The 27,239-nt window shown below is 48.3% G+C and overlaps 1 protein-coding gene across 2 annotated transcripts in view; it reads right to left on the bottom strand.

The window, feature by feature from the left end:
• Positions 1-27,239, bottom strand: part of ITGA11 (integrin subunit alpha 11) — a 130,220-nt gene that overhangs the window by 91,282 nt on the left and 11,699 nt on the right. For both annotated transcript variants that reach the window (XM_036842087.1, XM_036842088.1), the window contains exon 2: positions 7,740-7,851. In XM_036842087.1, coding sequence (XP_036697982.1) covers positions 7,740-7,851 — 112 coding nt within the window. The remainder of the gene's footprint in view (positions 1-7,739; positions 7,852-27,239) is intronic.

Below are 27,239 nucleotides of genomic sequence, written 5' to 3'. Positions count from 1 at the left end.
TTCTCAGCACCAGGAGGCTTCCTGCTCCAGTGGACCAAAGCCTTGGTGAGGCCCTCTGCAAACCCTACACCAGAGTTTCTGGGACATCAAACGGTCTTGAAAACCAACTGACTTAATGATTTCAATGTACATACATTAGAGTCATGTGTATTAAATTTCTCTGAAAATACACAAGGGCTTAAAAAGCAGGGGCAGAGAATACTCATCCCAAGAAGAATTTGTCTTCTCTTTTCATTTTTTGTGTGTCTGTGAGTGTTGTTATTGTTGCTGAAACCAAGGCATGTGCAAAACCGTTCAAGATGTCTGAAGCACAGTCAGTTTTGCCGAGTTTGAGTTCTGAGTTGGGAATGTGGTGGGCAGGAGGTGAAGGGTTAAGAGAATAAAGTGGCAGCCCCACTAAGTCTGTCCCCTTGTCCTCCAACACATTTACATCAGGGTCTGGTGCCCTTGATGTTCAAGGAGGCTCACGGCCTGATAAATGGGGGCCAGACCTCATTGGTGCCTGTGGTCGGAGACAACTGGTGGGTCCTTCTCTGCGGCAATATTGGGACCTGGATTTTTGGGCTGGGGGCCGGGGGGTGATGTTGTTTCCCACTGGCATCTCCCGATCCTCAGTGAAAATGGTGATCCTCAGGAGGCCCCAGTCTCCCTGCTAGAGTCCTAGGGAATTCTTTAAAACACAGATTCCCTGGCCCCACTGCACGCCCAGGAGATGCAGACCAAGATGTGCCAGCTCTACCTTAAGGGCTGGAAGCTGGGTCCACACCCAGGAGACAGAAGACCCTGGGTCAAAGTGAGCCTCTTGACCAAGTCACCAGGGGCCTGATTTCAGATTTGGCTGCTTGCTGGGTGCAAGCAACCCAATCTTCCATTTCCTGCTTTACTGATTATAACATTCAAATTTTAGGTACTTGTTGATCTTGCCTAGCACCCTGAGATAGGTAATTTCATATCCATTTTGTGCATGAGCAAATAGAGGTGTGGAGAGGATGAGAGAGCTTCTTCCAAGGTCTTCCTCCAAGTGGCAGTCTTTGGACTTCAAACCCTTGCTCTTGTCCTTCCTTTGAGGTGCCTCCTGGCATGGACTTCAAACAACATGTACCACTGGGGTCATCCCTGTGCATAACTGCCAGGTGGTGTCCCCCAAATGACATTGACATCGACTTGTCTTTTCCCCTGATCCACATCCATGGGGTCTTAGGTCTGGATAAAACTCTTGGAATGCTGCCTACGGGATGAGAAAAAATGGGGGCCTGGGGAGAAAGCGGAGATGGGAAGCAACCAAGTAGGGTATGCAGTGGGGTCCGTGCAAGTGAGGACAGGGATTCCTGAAAGGTCCTGTGTGCTCCTGTCTATTCTGCAGGAGGTGCAGCTCCCTGGGTCTCCAAGGCCTCTCTGTTTCTCTCAGCCAGAAAACACGCTCTGGTCCAGCGGCTCCCATGATGCTTCCGGCTGCACTCAGATCAGCAAGAGTGACCACGAGCCAATTCTATTGTACCATTCTGCTCATCTAAGCCCAACCTCCAAGACCCCATTCAAATGCGCCTCTTCTGTGAAGCTCTCCCAGAGACCTCAGCCACAGAAATTTCTCCTTTCAAACTCTGGCTGAGCTTCTGCTGTGAGTGAGACAACTTGCTGGCTGCTTTCATGCACAGGGACATGAGGCTAGTGTCCGATAAGGGAGGTGAGCCATGGGCATAAGTGACTCCAACACAAGCTAGGAAATGATATGGGCCATCAGAGAAAGGACTTAGGAAGGGTAAGGCCATTTTAGGCTAGGAAAAGGATCCAGAAAGCCTTCATGGAGAAAGTGGTCTTACAAAGACGAACATAATTAACACCAGGTTGTATTTTGTCTTGCATTATTTTTAAATTATTTCAAGGATATTAGTGTCGACTCCTCAACTGGTCTGTGAGTTATTTGAGTGTGAAACCATACCAAAATTTTGCAGAGTCTAGTAAAATGTATTAACAGAAGCTTAATAAACATTGGTCAAAACAAATTCAGTCTTGGCAAAGTCAGTTCCATTTAATCTTTGACCATTCATACCATGTATAGAATACGGATGTTGTGCATCTGATGTCTGGGCTGGTTGAGAGAGACTCATACCATTAATTCAGTCTCTCAAAGTATGTTCTTTTGAGCATCTACTAATTTCCCGGGAGCATACCCCTGATTTCAGGAAGAAAGACAAGGAAATAGGCAATTACTATCCATTTTGATAAATGTTATGAAAAGGAACATCCAGAATTCTATGGGTACAACTAATCTAGTGATGGGAAGGGATGGTCAGAGAAGGTTTCTCAGAGGAAATGATATTTAAGTTGATTAAAGAACATGACAGAGGACTTTGGGACTTCCCTGGTGGTCCAGTGGCTAACACTCTGTGCTCCCAATGCAGAGGGCCCAGGTTCAACCCCTAGTCAGGGACCTAGATCCCGCGTGCCACAACTGAAGATCCCACATGCCGTAATGAAGGTCCTGCGTGCCACAACTAAGACCCGGCGCAGCCAAATAAATAAACAAATAAATAAATAAAAATTTTTTTTTAAAAAAGAAAGGGCTTTTAATTCCAGCCATAAACAACTATGAAAGCTAGATAAAATACATGAAACAACTATTTTCAGGCATTAGACAGCACTAGACAGCTCAATACTTGAGCAAAGGTAACTACAGGCACTAAACCCACATTTACCCAGCTTCCTCTCTGAGGGCACTTTCCTATTGCAGCACAGGGAAATAGAGTCCAGTCAGATAGCAGCAGTCTTGCTGGGTAGAGGAAACAGTGATTGGGGCTGAGGCTGCAAAAATAACTAGGATTTGGTGGAAGCAGGCAGAAAGGAGAGCACCACAGAGAAAGGACCCCCTAAACTCTGCTAACATTTCCCCTTAGGGTCTTGGCTGACCCCTAAGCTGTGCAAGCGTAGTGTGAGATTCTGGAAAATCTATCAAAGAAGAGCCACGGGGAGCAGATATTTTAGAGGCTGCCCAGTGCTTAGGAGATGTTGGGGTTCATGCCCAGTCAGAATAGAGACATTTTAATGACTGCTGTGGGCTTTCAGTTGAGACCTCAGGAAATCTACGCCCTAGGAGTAAAGGCTGCACCCTAGATGTAAGGGCAAAACCAGATACCTGCCCTAACCAAGGCCCAAACCAAGCTGTGGTAAGTTCTAGGTGGTTTCACCAGTATTTTAATTGCCCATCAGAACAAAATGTACTTAAAGGAAGGTAACACAATCTATAGCCTCTACTGTGTACAATTCACAATGTTCAGCATAGAATAAAAATATATATATTAAACAGGCAAAGAATCAGGAAAAAGTGACTGATAACCATAAGGTAGACTAGTCACTAGAAGCAGACTCAGAGATGATCCAGATATTGGAGTTAGCCAAGAAGGACTTCAAAATAACTGTGATTAATATGTTTTTAAAAATAGAGTCAAAGATGGGCAAATGGGAGAAAGATAGATTACTTTAATAGAATTAGAGTCTATAAAAAGAATCAAGTGGAAATTCAGGAATTGCAAAACAAAATATTTGTAATTAAGAATACATTGGATGGGGCTTCCCTGGTGGCGCAGTGGTTGAGAATCTGCCTGCCAATGTAGGGAACACGGGTTCGAGCCCTGGTCTGGGAAGATCCCACATGCTGCGGAGCAACTGGGCCCGTGAGCCACAATTACTGAGCCTGCGCGTCTGGAGCCTGTGCTCTGCAACAAGAGAGGCCGCGATAGTGAGTGAGAGGCCCGCGCACCGCGATGAAGAGTGGCCCCCGCTTGCCACAACTAGAGAAAGCCCTCGCACAGAAACGAAGACCCAACACAGCCAAAAAAAAAAAAAAAAAAAAAAAAAAAAGAATACATTGGATGCATTTAGCTGCACAATATACCTCATGTACACAGAAATAAAGTTCCTGAGAATATATTAATAAATAGAATCAATTTATGTATATATACATATATATACACACATATATACGTACATATATATATATATATGAATATGGGGTGACCAAGTTTATCCCAGGAATACAAATTGGGCTTAATATTCAAAAAAATCAATGAATATAATTAATATTAACAGAATAAAGGAGAACCATATAATATCTCAATCTTTGCAGAAAAAGCATCTGATAAAATTCACCACCTATTACATACACACACACAGAGACAAACACAAACAAATAAACCTCAGAAAAGTAGGAATAGAAGAAAACTTTCTTAATATGAAGGTATCTACGACAAACAAATCAATAAACTACAGTTAACATCTTATTTAATTCTGAAATATTGAAAGTTTTCCCTCTAATAAGGGAAGTAAGAAAATCATGTTTGGGATCACAACTTCTATTCAATCTTGTACTGAAGGTCCTGGCTATTGCAATTAGGCAAGAGAAACAGAAATAAAAGCTATGAAGATTGGAAAAGAAGAAATAAAGTAATTACTTCAGATGATCTGCTTGTATACATAGAAAATTCAAAAGGATCTACAAGCAAACTATTAGAAATAATAAATGAATTTAGTAAAGTTGCTGGATATAATGTAAATATACAAAAGTCCATTGTATTTTTCTATACTAGCAAAAGATTGGAAAATGAAATAAGAATATTCTATTTTAGGGACTTCCTTGGTGGTGCAGTGGTTAAGACTCCATGCTCCCAATGCAGGGGGCCCAGGTTCGATCCCTGGTCAGGGAACTAGATCCCACATGCATGCTGCAACCAAGAGTTTGCATGCCACAACTAAGGAGCCCACGTGCTGCAACTAAGGAGCCGGCAACCTGCAACTAAGGAGCCCCATGAGCCGCAACTAAGGAACCTGCCTGTTTCAACTAAGACCTGGTACAACCAAATAAATAAATAAAAAATAAAAAGAATATTCTATTTTTAATTAGCATAAAATATTGAATACCTAGGAATTAATATAATAAAAGGTACGCAAGAGTTTTACACTGAAAATTTCAAAGCATTATTGAGAGAAAATTTTTTAAAAACTAAATAAATGGAGGGATATACATGTTCATGGTTTGGAAGACTCAGTATTATCACGATTTCATTTCTCCCCAAGTTGATCTATAAATTTAATGCAATCCCAATCAAAATCTCAGCAAGTTTGATTAGGGGAAATTGACAAGCCTATCCTAAAATTCATAAGGAAATATAGAGGACCTAGTATAGCTAAAACAATCTTGTCAAAGAAGAACAAATATGGAGAACTCACACTAACTTCAAGACTTGCTTTGAAGCTACAGTAACCAAGGCAGCTTTCTATTCTATGGAGTAGAATAGAGGCTAGAAATAGACCCATACATATAGGGTCACCTGATTTTCAACAAAGATGACACTACAATTTAGTGGGGAAATAGTCTTTCAACAAATGGTGCCAGATCAATTGGATATCCATATTAAAAAAAATTTTTAGATCTTTATCTCACATCTCATACAAAAATTAATTTGAGATGAATCACTGACTTAAATGAGAAAGCAAAATCATCAACTTCTGGAAGAAAACAGAGGAAAATATCTTCATGATCTTGGGAGAGGCAAAAATTTCTTAAATGGGACACACAAGAAACACTAACTATAAAAAAGACAGATAAATTAGACTTCACTAAAGCTAAGAACTAACTCTGTTCATAAAAAGATACCATTAAAAGAATGAAAAGGCAAGATAGAGACTGGGAGAAGTTCTTTGCAATGTTTTTCTCTGACAAAGGATTTGTGTATAGAATATATTTTTTAAAGTCCTATAAATCAATAAGAAAAAGACACACAACACAATTTAAAAAATGGGCAAAAGACTCAATTGGACACTTCACAAAATAGGACACCAAAATGGCCAATAAATTTACAAAAGTTTACTCAACATCATTAGTCATTAGAAAAATGCCAATTAAACCCACAATTAGATACCACTACACACCATCAGAATGGCTAAAATTAACGACTGATAATACCAAGTGTTAGTGAGGATGGGAAGCAACTAGAACTCTCATGTTACTAAAAGAGTTTAAATTGGTAAACCATTTGGGGAAAAAATGCTTGGCAGGTCCTACAAAAGCGAAACATATACCTTCCCTTTAACTCAGTGATTCTATTCCTGAGTATATACCGGATAAAAGTGAGTGCATATGTTCATCAGAAGACGTGTATAAGAATGTTAATAGTATCTCTACTTGAAACAGCCAAAAATGGAAACAATCCAAAGATCCATCGATAGTAGAATAAATAAATAAAACGTGGTGCATTGCTACCGTAGAATATTACACATCAGTGACGAAACATCAAGTATGAAACATTCAACAGTATGTTAAACCTCAAAGACATAATGTTGAGTAAAACAGATCAGGTACAAATGAGTACTTAATGTGTGATATCATCTATATGAAGTTCAAAAACAGGCAAAATCAATCTACGGTGATAGGAGTCAGAATAGTGGTTACCTGGAGAGGAACTGACTGGGTGGGGAGGCACAGGGAGCTTTCCAGGGAGCAGGAAATGTTCTATATCATGTTCTGGGGGGTGATCACAATGGGCATATACATGTGTAAAAGTTCACTGGTTTGGACACTCAAGGTGTCTATGCTTTACTGTATCTAAGTTATACCTCAGTAGAAAGATAATAAGACACTCCTTCACAAAAAAATGTATGAGAGAATGTGTCAGATCTGAGTGGTAGGGTAGGGTGAGTGGGGAAGGAAGGTAGGAGAGGACATCACGGGAGGAGGGAACAGCATGTGCAAAGAAGCTCTGGAGAACTGGAAAAATGGAAATAATGCAATGTGGTAGAGTGCTGAGCGCAGGAAAGGAGGTGAGGGAAGCAGAAGGAGAAGAGGGTGGGAGGGTAGGCAGAGGCCAGACTGGGAAGAGGGCAGGTAGGACATTTATCGTCAGTGTTCACATGGTCCCTTGACTCGGCAAGGGCTTCTAAGAGGGCAAAGCAGAGGCCTAGTCCTTTCCATCTCAGGAAGGAAGGAAAGCCTTGCCTTCTGACAGCTGAAAACCAATCAGCAGGAGGAGAATGGCAATGAACAGTACACGCGCGTGAGGGATCTTACTGGGGCGATGAAAATGTTCTACAACTGATGAACTGCACAACTTGGTAAATTTACTTAAAAAAAATCACCGAATCGACACTTGAAATGAGTAAATTATATAATATGTAAAATATAATCCAACAAGGTTATATTAAAAATCAGACGCAGACCCTTCCTGCCTCTTGATCGCCCCCGTCCCAGAGGGGTCCTTGGGATCTCTCTGGCCCTCTCCCCGCCACTCAGCCTTGCTCTCACTTCCCTTTGCCCCACTGTTCCTGTATTTTAGCTTTGAGCACACTCACATCTATCCCCTCAGAGACATCCCGCTCCCCAATAGCTCTCCCAGCCGCCAGGACCAGAGGCACTGCCCCCACTGATGAGATCCTGAGGCCCTGAGAGGGGATGGGAGGGGGTAATTATTGGTTCTAGGTGCCTGCTACTTGTGCTGTCCCATAACCCGGAGAAGGAGGGGTGTTCATTCCCATTTCTCAGATGAGAAGATCAAGGCCTGTGCCATGGGATGCTCATGATTTCATGGACAGGGGCAGATCCTAGGCAGCCCCTGACCTGCCACGACAAGAAGTCAAGTCCCCGGCAAGGGGGGCGTCTACACGTGAGGGTCAGTGCGGCCAGCCAGCCGATGCAGGGGCTGGGTGTGGGGCGGTGCAGGGCTACTGTGGAGGCGGCAGCTCTCACTCACCACTTCTTGCCGCTGATGTCATGCTGCTGCACCGTGTAGCCAAAGAAGGCGGCTCTGGAGCCGGGGATGACTCGGGGCTTCTTGATGTCCATGTTGAAGGTGTCCGTGAGCCCTGGGTGGGGAGGAGAGGAGTCAGGCAGGTGGAGGTCCAGGGTCTTGGCTGTGGATGGAGTCTGTTCCCCTGTCCCTGGGGAGCCCAGTTCCTGTTTGGGGAGCCAACAGTCTGATGGCAATGGCCCAGCCACTGCCCTGGGGGAGCCAATCTGATAGGGGAGGCATAGGCATAAAACCTACTCTTAGAGAGACCAGGCGGGTCTGAAGGGGAAGACCCAGTCCCTTCCCGAGAGAATTCCTGGTCTCACAAGGAAGAGACAGTCCCCGTCCCCCTCCATCACTCCTTCCTCCAACCCTGCTCCTTCTAGCTTCTGCTGGTCTCCTCTTCCGTTTTTTTTTTCTCTTTTCCCTCCTCTCTCCTCCTTCGCTCCCCACTCCTCCCTCTCCTTCTCCCTTCTCTCACCTCTGCCTGTTAAAGAGTCACGGAGCTGATTTCCCACCTCTCTTGCCTCCCCCCGACAGCCCCAGCAAGCCTGGGGTCCTAGTGGCCACGGCTCCAGCGCTGCTGGCTGACCACCTCCTTCTGAATCCATACGCAAAGCTCCGCCTGGCATACTGCTCAGCTGGAGCAGCTGAGGCAAAGCAGAGAGAAATTCCCGTAACCCTTTCACCTTGGCCCCTAATCGGTCAATTAACCGATTCCACCTAGTGGAGAGCCTTGGGGCAAAGAGCTTTACCCCTTTGGCATTCTTGTGCTGAATCACAAGAAATAGCAATTCACACTTGTATGCTGCTTAGGGTTCTGGGTCTCCTCACATTTGCCATCATTTACCCTCACAGGACTTTGGGGGAATGGGCAAGCAACATCCACATTTGGCAGAGGGGGGTTCAGACCCAGAGAGGTTGAGGCTGTCCAGGGGTACACAGTGGGTCAGCGGCAGCATCAGAGCCAGGACCTCAGGTACCTGCTCTGCGACTCCTTCCCTCCACGAGGCATTTTCAGGCATGTCTGGCCTCGTTACGTATCAGTACCTACAGGACCACCAAACTTGGGACCCATGGGATTTAAGGGGTGGGATCCTACCATGAGCCAAAAGTCTCAGATAAGTGAAAACCAATCAGCAGAACAAAACAGAGTAGACAGAATATCTTTGTCGTTCCTTTCATGTGTAGGGCACTTTATAAATTTCACAGAACACTCACATACCTGCTATCATCTGATCTCCACGACAACCCTGTGATGTGGGCAGCAAAGGGAAAGCCGAGGGTCAGAGAGGTGAACTGACCTGCCCAAGGTCCCAAAGCCTGCTGGATAGGGACTCTCAATCTGAGGCTAGTACCCTTGAGCATCCCTCTGTCCTTCCCTTGGCCCGGACCCCCTGAGTCTGAGTGTTCAAGAGTGATGCCCTGGAGCATGTACTTGAATAAGGCCTACTGTACAGGACCAAGAGGTTTCTTCTACACTTTCTTTTCTGCTCAGCAAATGGGTACAGTGGCCAAAAATTCCATCATTAGAGTCCCAGAATTAGAGTCCCCTTAGGTAACACTGGAACACCTTAGATTAGGGATGTTAGACATGTGTTCTCACTCATCCATGTCAACTGATTATTAGTGTTGCCTGGAGCACTGAGTTAAGAAGGATTCTGAGGTCAAGTCTGGGCTCAGTGGGCAAGACTAGTGTGATCAGTGAGCAGTACCTGCTGGGGATACAGGAGCAGACAGTGACAGCAAGTGGCTACGTAGCTGCCAACCCTGTCTTCATGATTGCTAATCTGCCACATGAACTTAGTGTCATAGCCCTAAGTGGGGGTGGGGGAAGAAGAGTATGCTGTTTACATACTCTTATTTACAAAGCCCAGCCCACGAATGGACTTATCAGCCTGGTTAGAAGCAGGCAGCCTTCGGGAAGAGGGGCCTGGTCGGGTGAGCACAGGGGGATGAAGGGGCACAGGTCCTTGGCCAATGAGGGCATGTCACAGAGCAGAGAGAGACACTAGTGTCACCTGTGCACAGCTGGGAGGTGGACAGAGAGAGGTCAAAGAAGAAGTGGAGTTGCAGACGAGGAACTCTCCAACTGTCCTAGGAATGGACACACACACATGCACACGCACGTATGTACACACAGAGAGGCACACATGTGCATGCACACATGCCCACACGCAGACACACATCCATGCACACACATGCACAGGCCACGCACATTCCCTGACTGGGGGGGCAACACTTTATCTGGCTCCCTGGTGCCCCCTGGAGATGTTCCCTGGTGGTCCTTGGTCCTCCCTTTCCTGCATCTGAGCCCAGCAAAGGGAGGTGACCTTGACAAGAGGAAGGCATGCTGGGCAGTCAAGAAATCCAGACCCACCCGCCACTCCCAGGCCGACAAGGGGGTGAGGGCCAAGTGAAGCTAAGGCCATAAATTGTGCCTTCAGGGCCTTCTCTACCATCAGTGCTTCTTGGGCAAACATGGCCAGAAGGATCCTTCCAAGACCTGTCAGATCCAATCACTCCTCAGCTCCATATGCTCCATCGTTTTCCCACCAACTCACAGGCAAAGCGAAAATCCTTACCTGCAAGGCCCTGCATGATCCCACCCGGCTCCCTCTGCCCCTCATTTCCTGTCCTCCCCCTCCATCCCTCTGCTGCAGCCACTCTGTCCCGCTTGCCGTTCTTAGAATGTGTCAGACCCGTCCCCACTTAGCATCTTTGCCCTGGCTGTTCCCTCTGCCTGGAAAGCTCCTCCCTGGGTTACCCGCAGGGCTCACTCCCTCAAGTCATTCGGGTCTCTGTTTCAATGCCATCTTGTCCCTTACCAGGACACCCTGTCACTCTTATCCCCCTTATTCTTCTTCATTTGTCCTCATAGCACTTATCACTAACATGTTACATATTTATCTGTTTATTGTCACGTGGCTGATATTCTATAATATTCTTATGTCTTCTAAGTGCCGAGAGACGCTGCTCACTGCTGTATCCTTAGTGCCTTGAATAAAGATCTAGCTCAGAGTCAGCAGTCAATAGATACTGCTTGATTGAATGATTAGAGACCAGGACCCACATTTGGCTGGGACGCTCTCTCCCCTCAACGAGTAACAGGGGAAAAAATATTTACTGAGCACTGATATGTTCCAGGCACTATTCTAGGTATCTCACCAGTAATTTTATATTACTTAGTTAAATCTCACACCAACCCTGTGCAATAGATATTATCATACCTCTGGGAGGTTAAGTAATTTGCCCCAAATCACTCAGCTAGGAGGAAGTTAGAGCAAGCCCATGATCAGGTAGCTTAGGGCACTGGGGTGATGTGCTACCCCTGGGAGAGCAGCTTTTCAGAGAAGGACCCACTGGAGGCAGGGAAAATTCTTTTCAGAGAAACGGGTCATCCCTCTTGCCCTCAGGTCCTACCTCCTCTGTCTTTGGGTTTGGCTGGGGGCAGCAGATGGGAGAGGAGGCCGGCAGCCCTGTGCTCCTTCCCTCCCCCCGGGGGCTTTGTCTAGGACTAGTCCTGTCTCCCCCAGTGTCCCCACCCCCCCAACCCCCAGGACAGGATTAGTGAAATCTGGCCACAGGGAAGAGGACAAAAGCTCTCAGGGACGGGGCCTTAAGTTACAAAGTGCTGGTTTCTTCCCTCGGTCGGCATTTGCTTCTGACCAAACCGAACCAACCAGAGAATGGATTTCCTAAAAGTGATGTCAAGTCTGACACCCTGACCTTGGCTCCTGGCCCGCCCCCCTGATGGCAGGTGGCTTTCATGCTTGGGGAATGTACTCTTCTCAGAGATTTATGAACCCCAAATACCAATAAAAGAAAACAAAGTTGTTTTTGATGGGAGTCAACAGGCCGATTGCAGAGACAGTGGGAGCCTGGTTGGGCAGCCTGCCACTTTACTGCCCTTGATATTGATGACAGAGGGGGAAAAAAACCACAATTCCTGGCCTGCTCTCCTGTGGACTATGGCCAAAGTTACATCAGCTGCTGCTCCCTTTCTCAGAATCTTATCTTTTAAAAAAGCATCAGCCAGTCCCAAGAAAGCACTGAAACCACAGCATGATGTTTTGAGCATCGCTTGATCTCAAACCCACCACTCCAGGCTAAGGTGGAGGCTACTGTCCCATCACCAGGCAGGGTGGCCACAGTCCCAAATGCTGAGGCGCACTGGCCAACACGTGTCTGGCGCTCCTGTGGACTCAACAGCTCCACGGGGAGTGCTCACTAGAGCTTAAGGAGACTCAGCTGAGCATCCATGATGGGCTGCCTCCACCCTCTAGCAGTCACACCCCCCACTGCTGCCGCTAGCTTCCCAAGAGTCTTGGGAGAAAGTCCAAAGTCTCCATGGGGCCCCATGGCCCTCAGAGCATCCCTAGCCTGTCTCATCAAGTTTTCCTCTGGCTCCCTGCTGTCCAGGCCCCAGGGCCGCCTTTCTGCTCCTTAGATGCACCTTGCTGCCTCCCATCTTGGGGCCTTTGCACGTGCTATTTCTTCTGCCTGAGCATCTCTGATGAACTTCTCATCACCTTCAGATCTCAGCACAAATGTCCCATTCTTGACCCCTCCCCAAGAAGCTTCCCTGACCGCCCCCCCCCCACCCCCGCCATTACATCAAATTTTGCCTAGTGATCTCAATGTGAGAAGCCTGGCTCCAGCATTCATTGACTAATGGGTGACCCTGGGTCAGGGACTTCTCTGGTCCTCAGTTTACTCTTCTATAAAATGGGAATAATAATACTAACCTCAAAGTGTGGTGGACAAAACTGAATGCAGTGACTAACCTGTGGCAGTGCCTGGTCCATGGAAAGCACGCAGTAGATCTCGGTCAATTGGAACTGAATCAAGATTCCCTGCTCTCTGAGCTGCCTCAGTGCCTTTGCCCATGCTGTTCACCCTGACTGAAGGCCTTTCTTCCCTTCTTCTCAAACATCAAGGCCCAGCTCTGATGACACCTCTGCTACAACGTGGTCCTTCCTCTGGGTTGCTCATAGCTTCTGTTGCTTTCTACCATGGATTACAGTAGTTTCCACATCTTCCCTGCTTTCTTATCCAGCTACACACTATTCAGGGCAACATTCAGGAGTAGCTTTGTATATTTTTATCTTTGCTCTGTGCCAGGAATATGCAGAGAGACTTGCCTGATGGATTTCTCACCCTCTGAGAAGCTGTTCCCAGAATCAGTATCTGTTGGCCTCTTCTTCCCTTAGTTTATTTCCTAGCTCTCTGATTGGTATGGACAGTCCCTTACCATTTAGATAACAGTAATAAAAATCATAGTGTACATGCACATAGAACTCACTAGGCACCAGGCACTGTTCTAAATTTATTTAATCCTCACAACAACCTCTTGAAGCAAGTATATTATTATTCTCACTTTACAGGTGAGGAAACTGAAGCACAAAGAAGGCAGGTAACTGGCCATGGTCACGCAGCTAGGAAGTGGTAGGGTCGCACTCTGAGGCCTCATTGGTCCTGCCCTGGGCTGCCTGCCACCATCAAGCCTTCCTCCCCACTTCTGTCACTTGAGCTCCTCACTGCCGGGCTAGCCCTCCTCCCTCCCACCCTTTCTTAAAAACTCACCCATCCTGGGTCCCACGGCCTCAGATCCTGCTCACTAGAGAACTGACAGGTGCATCCCTGATCACAACAGGCGGAATACAGGGGACCAGGTGTGCCAGAAGGACACAGCCAGAGTCCCAAGGACCTTGAAAATCTGGATGAAGCACCAGATTTGACAGCAGGAGGAAGCTACTCTGGGGAACCTGAGAGTGACCATCTTTCAGCCGCCTTCCATCCGCCAGGCCTCTGCTCATTCTCTGGGTCCTGCTTTGGGTTGCGGACGTACGTTGTGTAGGCAAGAGCTTTCATTTTCCTCGGATGGTGGGAGCCGGGATGGGGGCCAGGGAGGCTGAAATAGTATCAGAACTCTCTCGCGTTAGCTCCCTCTTCCCAGTTTTACTTGCCCCTCAAGAATCTTCATGTCTAAAAGCAAATCACAGATAGGGAGGGGCAGGGGACAGGAGAAAAGACCCTGACAAAAGAAAAGACCCTAAGCAAAAAGAAATGGTAATGTGGACCTCCTTCTGCTATGGAAAACAAAATCACACATTCCAACCTGAGATGGGGTGGCTGGTTTGCATCCTCTGCATTGCTGCCCCTTCTGCTGTGGCAAATAACGAAAGCTGGGTGGTTCTTGATCTGCTGCCAGCCCCAGCTGTCTTTCCCTTCTTACCCGAAGCTATTGTTTCAAAGACAGGCATCTAAGAAGGTAATGTCAGGTTTGGGGGCATTGCTGGTGAGGTCCGAGGCCCCCACACCTCCGTCTAGGCTCTAGTGAGGCGCTTGTGAGATATGAGAGAAGGGGTGGGGTGTGGGGAGAATGCGGTCCCCTCATCAGAGAAGCTTCTGCCAGTTGAGGGAGGAAGGCCTCCACTGGAGAGGAGGTGGCTCCAGGTCAGGGAGGCCTCCGACTCCAGGGATCCTGCCCTTGGGGGCCTGCAGCCCTCACAGGAGACCTAGTAACTATGCCCTCCCCCAGGAAGCCTCTGGAGGGTGGGGCTCTGGGCCCTGCCCTTGAGAGCTGCTGGGGCATCAGGGGAATCACACTGGATTGTGAGCTTCTTTCTGCTTATACCTCCACTCATGGAGGAATGAATACTTGGTGAAGTTTAGTGAATACTTGTTAAGGGTTGGGGTTAAACCTCTACACTGAGCAGAGTGAATTCCATACATCTTCTCTCCATCCCAAGACTCCAAGCAAAGGGCAAGGACTGGGTTTCACTTATCTCTTCAGTCCCACTGCAGGGTTTGGGACACAGAGATGCTCAGTAAAATGTGTTGAACTAAAGTAGAAGATTCAGCTCTGACTAACAACAATAAACAACGCCTGTGAAGCATCCCCACTTAACGCTGGGCTGGGCCATATGAGGCAGAAATTAAAGTGTGTCAGTTTCCAGCCAAGGTCTTAGGATGCCTTGTCTGTTTCTGCTTGCCCACTTACACTTCGGCCATCAATGTGAGAAGTATTTGCTCAGTCTGGCCCACTGATCCCAGGAAAAAGATGAGAGATATTTGGAGCTGAACTGCCCTAGCCAAGCCCGGCTGGGGTCAGCCATCCCCCACATACATAAGCAAGCCCCATGAGGCCAGCAGGGCTCTCAGTTGAGCTTAGCTGAGGTCAGTTGACATCCAGCTGACCCAGCCACATGAACTAAATAATTATTGTCTGTCACTCAGAGTTGGGGGGATTATTTGTTACATGGCATTATTGTAGCAATTGGTAACTGACTCAGTCTGGCTCTTAAATCAGCGGTCCCCAACCTTTTTGGCACCAGGGATCGGTTTCATGGAAGACAATTTTTCCACGGACGGCGGGGAGGGGGTGGATGGCTCAGGCGGTAATGCAAGCGATGGGGAGCGGCTGATGAAGCTTTGCTCACTCGCCTGCCGCTCACCTCCTGCTGTGTGGTCTGCTTCCTAACAGGCTAAGGACCAGTACCGGTCCTCGGCCCGGGGGTTGGGGACCCCTGTCTTAAATGATGGACAATCAGGGAAGGGGAGGAATAATTACACAATGGGGATTCATGGTTTCTGGGGTGGTAACCCAGTCATTCCCTTCTCAAGAGCTCACGGGGAGGCCTGGACCTAGCCTGTCAGGTAGCAGAGCGGCCTAGCAGACAGGTCATGACCTCTCCTCCCTGAGCCATGCACCAAGAGCCTTAGAGCTGGGCTGTCCTGCCTCATCGGGACATAGGAATGGCAGACACAGGAACAACAGACATACAGACAGACCCTTAGAATCAATGCTGGGCTCAAGGGCCCTCCCGTACCTCATTTTCTCTCTGCCCAGTGGCCAGGGGACGTGAACCCTGGACAATTTAACACAGGGTCAAAAATGGTGTGCAGCAAATATATTATCAGGGAAGGGTAACTTATTAGGATTTTATTTTCAAGAGCAAACAGGGATCTTATAGATCCAATAACCTAGTGGTCTCAAAACTTTGTTTTTCTGCAGTGAATCCCACCTTTTGGAAACAAAATCTATACAATGAAAAGCAGACACAGGAAGCTGAGGTTGGGGTTAAGGATGGGGGACAAGGAAACTCCCCACCTGCAGTGACAATCCTAAGACATTTCTTTGGAACCCTAGGGTGTCCTGGAACATAGTTTGAGAACCACTTGATTGGGTTTAAGACCCTTGTTAGTGAGAGAACTCAGGCTGGGAGAGGGGTGGGAATTTGTCCAAGGTCACCATGCCCATCTTTATTTACCACCACTGCCTCTGTATACCCCTGCTCTACAGTCCTTCAATTCCACGAATGTCTATTTGGGGCTACGATGCTCCAGGTTCCATGCTGGGTAGTAGGGCCATGACTTGTGGTCTTCAGAGTCTGCAGCCACATGTGTGAGCCAACAGACATGTCTGCATGTCACCAGAGCCCAAAGTGAAGCCCAGAGAAGGCTGGACCAGGGCAGGGTGACCTGCGTTCTAATCTCAGCTTTGTCACTAAATTGGCCGAGTGTCCATGGAGAGTCGCTATGCCTTTCTGGGCCTCAGGGTCCCCATCTGTCAAATGAGAGGGTTGAGCTCTCTGCTACTAAGGCCCAGCCCTGGCACATGTCAGAGAGGTTCTCTAGAGCAAACACACAGCCAGCTTCCAGTTGTCGGCACGCGAGCATCTGTCTTGAGTCTCCACAAACAATTTAGAATTGAAAGCCAGGCGGTATGGAGGAATGCAAGCTCCTCTTAATGTCAGCTGAAGCCAAACACACTTAGGAAGGGGAATTCTCCAGGCACAAATGATCATATTTTGCATTCCCAAGCCAAAAGAGAGTTGAAGAAAACTGTCATCTAATGCTCTGCGTTATCCAGGCCCCAGCTCCCTCTCCCCTTGCCTGAACCGTGGAGACCTGGCCTCAGCGCCCTACTTCCCTGGCTGTGGCTTCTGGGCACACTCAGATGTCAAAGGGACGAAGGCCTTGGTGGGGGTCCAGGCAATGTGATCACCTTTCCAAGAAAGCCCAGCCTCGTCCTGGAGCTGGACTGTGCTGCTAAAACCTCAGCAAGGAAATTTGGAGCAAGCAGGCAGGGGGCACCACAGTTCCCTTCCAGACTCGTCTTATTTCAAAAATTGAGGATGCCGGTGGTATGCACTGAATCCTTGAGTATATGGCTATATGGCCTTGGAGTGGCCAAAGCTTCTCTCTCCCTGGGATCTTCTAGGCATGGAAGCCATGATCCCTTAGGAGGAGACATGGCTGGAGGACCACTGCCAAGGTCAAAGGCCAGAGGATGGACTCCTGACTTTAGGACAGCTGATTCTAGGACTCAGAAAAGGGGACATGGGAATACAATGTCCACCTCCCGAGAGCTAGGGCTGTTGTGATGAGTAGAACTAGGTTGGGCACCAGGAGACCTGGGTCCTCCCCTGGGTTCTGTCACTGACTGGCTGAACCTTGAACAAGTTACTTCTCCCCAGGCCTTAGTCTCCAATATAGAAAATGAGGAAGCTAGACCAGGTGGTCTAAAAACCTTTACAGTCAGGATGTTCTGAGTCTGTGTGACCCTTCTCCTCTGGATTCATTTCCAAATTCATCTCCCTTTGGAGGGGAGGAGTAGGCAGATGAACACTGGGGCACCCCAAGGGGGCAAGCAGATGGCCATTGCCCCTGCAGGTCTCTATCAGGTTGGCTGCCAGGACCGGGGCCATTCCCTCCCTCCTCTCTAGCACTTGGGTCCAACACAAGCGCCCCTCAGCTTCAAGCCACTTATGAAAGTGAGCTGTAACACCCTGCCGGCTGCCCCCCAGTGGCTTAGCCCTGAGCTGCCACTGCCCTGCTGCTGGAACTGGGGGCCATGATCAGGTGGGGGCTGGTCTGGTGATATCAAGCCAGTTCTTACCACCAGGCCCTGCTGCCCCCCTGGTGCTTTAGAGCAAACCTGCCCACACTTGGGTCTCCCCAGGAGAGAGACAAATGCGTCCTCCCTACTCTTGGCAAAGACCATCCTGTTTCCTAGCTTCTCTAATCAACTTAATCAGCATCTTTTTTACACAATGACTGCCTTCTGGATGTGGCTTCATGTCTCTCTGCTAACTGGTCATTATCACACTGCCTTTTTCCTCAGAAGGAAACGCTAGGGAGTCTACCCTGCTTCATACTCCTCCAACCACTAATATCACCAGCCAACCACCGTTCTTCCTTCTCCTTCCCTCTGTTGAAGAAGCAGGAGAGAGCCTTATCTCTGGATGGAGTCTCCTATCCTTGGCTCCCCTAGCTTCATGCAGGTCAGAACACGGCTCACTGGGAGCAACTGGTGTGTGCGTGTGTGTGCTGTGTGTGCATGCATGTGCACACGTGGCCAAGGGATTAGCCAGAGAGGACAGGGTGGGGAGGGGTAATGACAGGCGGCAACGATTTCTCCCCATTGGAGTCCAGAGAGAGGGGCGGGTTTAGGGGAGGGAGGTGCCTTCAGTCTGAAGGGCCAGCTCTATCCCTAGACTGGACAGAGAGGGAAGGCAGAGGGAATTGGAGAGTGACTTCCGTGGAAAGGCGTCGTTCCTCCCCACGGAATGAGCACAGCACTTGTTCCTTAGGGGAATCTCAGGGAAGTGATCTCATCTGGGAGCCAGAGCATCCCTGGTCCACACCCACTGCTGCTTCTGGCCACGAGCGGCTCTGAGCTTGCCAGCGGCTGTGCCGTGGGTGTCTGTGGCCACATGTCCACCTTCCAGGGAAGAAGAACCCAAATCAATATGTACTTTGATGTCCCCTGAATGTTAAATGTGTGAAAAAGAACACGTAAGAATCAGAAAGCTTCCACGTGTGTGCGATGAGGGGGCGGGGGAACCACCGTGGCTGGAGAGTTCTGGGTTCCACTAGAGCTGAGTCTGGAGGAAGCCCTCACTCGTGCACAGAGATGTCACCTGGGAAAGAGCTCGCATATTCACCAGCTCATCAGGTCCCTGCAGGCGGCCTCTTAACAAGCAGTCTACACAGCAGGAGTGATGCCTGCTCCTCTCCCCTCCAAGGTTTTGCTCTCAGTTCCCTCCCCCCGAATGCCTTCTCATATTGTCTGCCCCATCCTGCACCTGCCTGTCAGGGGGCCCAGGGCATGTCCCACTCACCCCTTCCATCTACCCACCCTGTGCCCTTCCCTGACTGTCCTGCCTCCTGAGCCAACCCTCCCCACCTGGGGCGGAGAGTCCAGGGGACGGAACCACGCCATGGACTGCACCTGCATCCCCTTGGGGCCTAGAGTTACAAACACTAGGGGAAGCAATGGACAAATATGAAGTCAACACGCACAAAGGGTGGGCTTGGGGCCTCTTTCACCAATGGGAAACGGAGGCTAAGGAAGGTTACCTGCCGGGACCCAGTCTTCTAGCCGGTGGGGCACATGTAGAGTGGGGATCCAGCCCTCCCCAGCCCCTGGGCAGGGCGCTTGTTCCACTCCTTCCCCGAATCTCCCAGCGGGGTTCAGCTGCCACTCTCAGAGCACCTACCAAGTGCCAGGACGGGCCAGGTGCCTTAGAAGAGTATTTCATTTAATTCTAACAAGTGATTTGGGATTTTTTTCCCCATTGAACAGGTGAGGAAACTAAAGGTCCAAGACTGACTTGCCTGGGGCCCAGGTGCTGGTGCCGAGGTCTCATCCTGCCTGCTTCCCAGGCTACACATCTTTTAGTGCTTTTGAGCACCCTCATCGAGGCTGGCTGTGTCTGTGAGAGGGTAGGCAGGGCAGCTGAGAGCTCTCCTTGGTGGGGTCGGATAAGACCCCCTACTCACACCTGAAAATGACACCCCTCCAGCTGGACCAGTGATAGCCCTCTCTGAGACGCTTTCATTTGAGTTGAAGCATTGAAGACCCTATGCTAACCTTACCTTTGGTGCCAAAAGGGAGGCTACTTTAACCAAGCTGAGGGGGTTCTGTCCCTCCTCACCTCTGCTCCTTGCACAGTGTCTGGAATACAACAGGCTCTCAACAAAGTGGACAGAACAAACTCATGAATGAACAAGTGAATGAATGACCATGGACAAGCTTATCAAATTAACTCAGTGTTCATCTGAGTAGAACATGAGCAGATGGGACACAGGGCAGCCCTCCCTTTACCCTCGGCCCTCTGTCAATTCACCCTCTGCACTCCAGCCAGGCTCCACGGTGCCCTCATGATAATGCTGGGTGCTGACAGCCTCCAGGTCCCTCTTCCCTGGCCTGCCAACCTCTCTCCCCTACTTCAGTATCCTCATCTCATCAAAAACCGGTTCTGGTGTCTTATTTTGTGCTAGATAAACACATGCTTGCTAACGTGCGACTTATCATGACATCCCTTCAACTCTCCAAAGCATGTGCAGCCCTACAGAAGGAAGAATTCTCTAAATCAGAAACAATCAGACACAGGCTGGGCAGCCTCCTGCAGTGGAGAGGGCCCCAATCTCTAAGATCTGTGGTGGAGACCAAACGCTTGCAGGGGCAGATGAATGCGGGCTGAAATACAGACACTGTAAGCATCCAGAGGGGGGAGATGGAAAGACAGAGCAAGTGCTGGTGAGAGCAAAAATCTGCCCTTTTTATTTTTTTTTAAAGAAGTCAGGAGTTTGCCAATGTGCTGGTTAAGCAGATGTCAGGCTCATGGAAAACAGGCCTAAAAATTGAAAACAGAAACACCAGGCTGAAATTTATTGTAATTAACATTATTTTCACTCCCAGCCTTGGACAGCCATCCCAGGCCTTCGGAGAACACGTGGATCACCTCCCTCATGAATAACACGTGGATCACCTCCGTCAGGAACGAGACGGATGTCTTGGTGATGAAAGCCAGTGTATTTTCTGCCTTACATCATTTTTCTTTCTCTCTAGGTAGAGACATCGATCAAAATGGAGCTCTTTCTTTAAGCTTTCAGGAGCTACCGTGACGGATTTTAAAACACACCAACAGTGATATTATGAATCTGTGTTGTAAGTTCATTTAAAGTGCAATGGGGCTTCCCTGGTGGCACAGTGGTTGACACTCTGCCTGCTAATGCAGGGGACACGGGTTCGAGCCCTGGTCTGGGAAGATCCCACATGCCGCGGAGCAACTAGGCCCGTGAGCCACAATTACTAAGCCTGCGCGTCTGGAGCCTGTGCTCCGCAACAAGAGAGGCCACGATAAGAAGAGGCCCGCGCACCGCGATGAAGAATGGCCCCCGCTCACCGCAGCTAGAGAAAGCCCTCGCACAGAAACGAAGACCCAACACAGCCACAAATAAATAAATTAAAAAAAAAAAAATAAATAAAGTGCAATGAAGTCTTGTTTAACAAAAACACACACACACACACTCACACACACACACACACACACACACAAACACACACAAACACACACATACACACACACACCCCAAGCTGCGTGGAAAAACTGGAGTCAAGAGATGTGACCCCAAATATCCACTTTAGGATCTGGCTGAGTGTTTGGGGCCTTGGGCTGCTGCCTTCCTCCACTCACCTCAAAGTGGCCCAGGCTCCCAAGAACCCCCAGTCATACCCCAGCCCAGTCCTGCCTTCTGAGTCCCACAGTCAATGTCCAGCTGCCCATAGAACATTTTCACTTGGATGTCTTATAGCATCCATCACTTCACATGACCAAAGAGGTGCCCCAGATTTTCCCTTCCACACTGGTTTTTCCCCAAAGTCTCCCCATCGATGCACTTGGCAGTACCACCCTGATTGCTCAAGTCAGAAGCTTGGAGGTCCTTCCTCAGGATTTTCTGTCACTTCCCATCAGCAAACCGTGCAGGTTCTACCCTCTCCATCCCTCTCAAGTGCGTCCACTCTTCTCTCTTCCCTCTGACATCACCCAGCCCAAGTCATTCTCATCCTTTTCTGCCTGGACTTTGGCAAGAGGCTTCTAACTGGTCCCTCAATTCTAATTTTGCTCAGCTGCAAGCTATGCTCTTCACAGCAGTCATAGTGATCTTTTAAAAATGCCAATCAGATCCTGGAACTTTCCTGCTTCAAACCCTCCAGGTTCCTCGCATTGCATGTAGGGTAGATTCCAGACCCTTCCTCAGGGCCCACCAGGCCCGGCAGGATCAGTCCGCTCCTGTGCCGTGAACTTCACCACTTCCTGCTTCCAGCCACACTGCCTTCCTCTTTGCTCCTCAAACCAAGCTCTTTCCACCTCAAGGTCTTTGCCTTTGTGTGGAACAGTCTCCCCCAGATCTTTGCTCAGGCAGCTCCTTCTCAACCTCCAGTTTTAATGTCACAGCCTGGGAGAAATCTTCCCTGACCATGCTATGGAGAGTCCGTTCCTCTCCCTCAAAGCATCTTCTTTGTTTCTTTTACAGTTAAACATAATAACAGATGGCTACAAGAGCTATTTGCTTATTCTCCCACTAGAGTTTAAGTTCTGCAAGGGAAGGAACGAGTGGTGTGCTGGTCCCTGCTCACAAGAGACAATTGTGTGCAATCTTCCTGTTCAGTGATGCCTGTTGGTCACTTAAAGCTGACCATGGTGGGAGGATTTACACCACAGTAACTGGCAAATGGCTACAAAGAAGGACTCTCTCCACCCCATTCCAAGAGTCAGAATCGGTTGTTAAACATTTACCAGCACTCCACTGGAAGGGACTGTATCTTTATCCTCAGGATCTAGAACAATGCCTAGCACACAAAAGAGGCTCAATATGCACCTACTGACATGTAAGACAATATGAGACCAAAAAGAGAGAGAAAGAATAGGAATATTCAGGCCTCCAAGAACCTCACTAACCTCACACACTAACCTGCTAACAAGGAGTAGACAGGGAATGTGATACTCAGAGCCTCAGGGAGGGAGGGAACTCAGAGCACTGAATTTGGCTTCAGAAGCCCTAGTTTTAATCCCAGCACAGCTTCTAACTTGTTTTACGACTTTGGACCAATTTCTTCTTCTTTCTGGCCTTCAGTTTCTTTATCTGTAAAAAGCACACACTGGACTAGATGCTGTATCTCTAAGTCCCTGTGTTGGATTTAATGAAGCCCATTTATGTACTCGGTTACCAATTTCTGTACCCCCCACTTCCAGGTCACTGCACTTCACTACACAACTGCAGAGGGGGCTGTTTACATTGTAGTTGACTGAGTTATGCAGTGCGCAGCCTGCGCAGCTGTACGTGGCGGCCCTGCCCACTCTGTTCCTGGCCATTGGCCATTTCTAGGGGAGACGAATTAGACAGTGAGTCCCTCCCTTTCCTGACATACTAACCAGCTCAAAGAGCTCAGACAGTTTGGTTTTGGTTTTCCAGCTCCTAAGATTGTCTCCTGCTTGTCATGAGTGTGTGGATTAAGAGCCCTGGGCATCTGGGGTTAGCCCCAGCCCAGGGGGTGTTTGGACAAAGTAAGAACAAGACAAAGCTCAGGATATGCAATTTGTGGCAAGGCTTTCCCTTGAAGGAGAGGAAGTAGGGCAGTGAGGACCGGGAGAACTGCTGGGCCTGTCTGTCCCTGGTCTTTGAATGCAAACTAAAAAAAGGAATTGTGAGGGCCCATCCCTTCCAAGCCTGCAGGGCCCACCCTACAGTGGATACACCCTACCCATTTGAAAAGTTCTCCGTCTGCACAGAGCTCAACATAGATCCACCAGAACACAAGCTCAGCTGGATGCTATTGGCTAGGCTTGGTGGGGACGGAGGAGGCTGGGGAGTGGAAGTGCTTTGGTTCTCTGAGGGTTATGCAGAACCCTTTAGTTTTTGGTATATGTCAGTTACTCATGCTTTCAAAACTATCCCAAATGATCACTCCCACTTTTAGGTCCTTAGGAGAGTTACGGGCTCATGATTCCCTCTGCCTTTGCTAGAAAACAAAGGCCTGCCTTGTGAGGTGGTGAGCCACTTGTCACTGGAGGGATGCAAGCCAAGGAGAGCTACTTATCTGGGATGTTCAGGTTCCAAGTTCCCTCCCAGGCAGACACTTGATGCTGAGGCCTCTCAAGAGGCCTCTGAAGCCCAGGAATCCTCAGGAACTTGTGGATGATGAAGGGCCAACCATGCACTGGGTCCACCCATGCTCTAGATGAAGTTGTTTTAAAATAGAATTCCTGTGTAAACTGGTACAGTCACTATGGAAAACAGTGTGGAGGTTCCTCAAAAAACTAAAAATAGAGTTGCCATATGACCCAGCAATCCCATTCCTGGGCATATATCCAGACAAAACTATAATTCAAAAAGATACATGCACCCCTATGTTCACAGGAGCACTATTCACAATAACCAAGACATGGAAACAACCTAAATGTCCATCGACAGATGAATAGATAAAGAAGATGTGGTACATATATACAATGGAATACTGCTCAGCCATAAAAAGAATGAAATAATGCCGTTTGCAGCAACATGGATGGTCCAAGAGATGATCATGCTAAGTGAAATAAGTCAGAAAGAGAAAGACAAATATCTGATATCACTTATATATGGAATCTAAAATATGACACAAATGAACTTATCTATGAAACAGAAACACACTCACAGACATAGAGAATAGACTTGTGGTTGTCAAGGGGGAGAGGGGGTTGGGGGAGTGATGGATTGGGAGTTTAGGATTAGCAGATGCAAACTATTATATATAGAATGGATAAACAACAAGGTCCTACTGTATAGCACAGAGAATTATATTCAATATCCTGTGACAAACCATAATAGAAAAGAATATGAAAAAGAATGTATACATATGTGTAACTGAATCACTTTGCTGTACCGCAGAAATTAACACAACATTGCAAATCAACTATACTTCAATAAAATAAATTTAAAATAATATAAAATAGAATTCCTGTTGCCAACTTCTTTCTTGTGTTACACGTGGCTTTATACCCAGAGTCAAGGTTCTGGCTCAGGAAATGTTCACAGAAGCATGGAAGCACAGCCACTGAAGAGCTTTTAGAAACATGAAGGCCAAATGTTTATTTTAGAAGGGATTGAATGGACGTCTCAAGAGGGCACATGGCTCACTTAAGTCTAGAATTGGAGCCTGAACTTGACCCAGAGGTCCTCATCCACAGTCCAGGGTTTTTTATTACCCCAGGCTTGGAGGGTCCAGTTAGTGAGAGATGTAATCCAGTCCCAGGCTTTGGTTTCCACTTCTGCTACATTCAGGGTTGGCCCAGACTGGTCCATCTGGGCTAAGCCATGGCTGATTTCAAACAGCCTTTCCTATAAGATCAATAAGAGGCAGGGCAGGTCTAATATTCAGTTAGCCATGAACTCCTCTGTGTGAATTAGTCTGCAGCTGTTTTACTGCCCAGCAGGCTGAGCGGAGTCAAGGTTTAAAGAAGAGGGGCACGGGCTGGCGTGAACTGCCTGAGGCAGTGTCAAGACCCTAAGAGTTGGAGGTAGGGCAGGATGGTGGGATGCTATACAGGGGAGGAGAAGGTAAGAGGGAAGGTAGTGAACAATGCCCACTGCCCAAGGAACAGGCAGCCTTGTGGAGAGTGAGGGTAGAGCTGATAAGATGATAGCTGATGAAGTGCAGCTGATGTGATAGAGAAGCTCACCGAAATATGATCATCACTTTGGCAGTGATCCAGGAGGGCTTCTTGGAAGAGGAGGCCTTTCTGGAGCTGCTAGGGCCCAGAGAAAGCAGCAACCTCCTTTCCACTTTAACCTAAATCCTCTAAGGACATTTGTTACTGAGAGGATTGGGGGTTTCCTCTTCTTTCATGGAGACAACAGACTTATTTGGACTGCCCTCCCCAGTGGTTCCTTGCTCTCCCCCTACCACACCCCTCCCTGCCCCCCTCCCAACTCCAGGCCAGCGCAATGCTCAGCAAAGCTTTGATCTGGGGCTTTTGGCCTCTGCTTCCACATAAAAGCTCCCTCTGCCCTCATGAGTGGGGCACCCTGGGCAGACCCCTCTTCCCTGGCCCGTCTCCATCAGCAGTGGGCACCAGTCCAGTGGGGCCACTGCCAAGCCAAACAGCACTGCAGAAACACTAAGGGACCTGGCTACCAGGTGGCGGGAAAGTGCCCTCCTGGGCCTCACCCTGGGGTGGGCTGAGCACGAGAGAAAATGGCCACACCTTCCAACTTCTCTGGACTCTTCCTGGTGTGTGCCAAGGGGATACTAGCCCTGGAGGGGGCCTTGACTAAACCGCCAAGGAGACAGAGCCAGGGCAGCTGAGAAATCATGCCACAGATGAATGGAGTCTAGGTCTGTCTCGTCAAAACGTCCCCCAGTCAAACCTGAGCCCCGTCGCACTTCAGTTCTGGATGAGTAGGGACTAGGGGGCATCTGTCCTTGCTGAGGGCTGCACAGGGTGACCTAGTGTCTCCTAGGGCATAGTGGGTGAGAAGAGTTTACGTGGGACAAGGGTGAACATTAAAACTTGACAACTCATGTTTAATGGATATTAAAAAATTACAAGCAAATCAAAACTTACGTTTCACAGCAATTATTGCTTACGATGAAGGTAAGTGAAAAGACTGAGTTGATTTAAAGTCAGTTGAATGAAAATTATTAAGTGAAAGTACTCCAGATGTTACACAGATATGGCCAGAGCCGTGTGAGCAGTACAGGAAAAGCAGGAAAGAAGGTGGGCTTTGGAGATGATCAAACCTGGATTTGGAGTCTGGATCTCATTTTTATCGGCAGCTGCAAGACCTTGGTCAAGTCACATGACCTCTGGGAATTGCAGTTTCTGGAGTCAGACCCCTTGGGTTCCCATCCTAGGCTGTGACTTGATGACCCTGGTGATCTTGGGTAAGTTACTTAACAACATGCATCAGTTTCCTCATCTCTAAAATGGGGGAGATAACAGCACCCCTCTTTCAGGATTATTGAGAAGACGAGTGCTCAGAACAAAGTCTGGGGCTTCCCTGGTGGTGCAGTGGTTAAGAATCCGCCTGCCAATGCAGGGGACACGGTTTCCAGCCCTGGTCCAGGAAGATCCCACACGCCGTGGAGGAACTAAGTCCGTGTGCCACAACTACTGCGCCTGTGCTCTAGAGCCCGTGAGCCACAATTACTGAGCCCACGTGCCACAACTACTGAAGCCCGCGCACCTAGAGCCTGTGCTCCGCAACAAAGAGAAGCCACTGCAATGAGAAGCCCACTCACTGCAACTAGAGAAAGCCCGCACACAGCAACGAAGACCCAACGCAGCCAAAAATAAATAAATAAATAAATATATTTAAAAAAAAAAAAGAAAAAGAACAAAGCCTGATTCATGGAAGCCCCTGATGACTGTTAGCAAGTAGTACACATTTATTGAGCACCTCATCCCTGCCAGACATGTTGTTTGGTAATCAGTATTATTTCTATTTATTCATACTAATCCTACAAGGTAGGCTTTATAATTTCCATTATACATTCTAAAGAGAGGATGTGACCTGCCCAAGGTCACACACTTAATAAGTGCCAGGGCCGGTATTCAAACCCCAAGTCAGTGGTTACATGCCCCAAATATGAACCTCGCTGGGCTCAGACTCAGTCTCCCCACCTGT

Source organism: Balaenoptera musculus, chromosome 2 (assembly GCF_009873245.2).
Source record: "Balaenoptera musculus isolate JJ_BM4_2016_0621 chromosome 2, mBalMus1.pri.v3, whole genome shotgun sequence".
NCBI lineage: Eukaryota > Metazoa > Chordata > Mammalia > Artiodactyla > Balaenopteridae > Balaenoptera > Balaenoptera musculus.
Note: the sequence above shows the minus strand (reverse complement) of the source record. Positions and strands in the feature narration are given on the sequence as shown.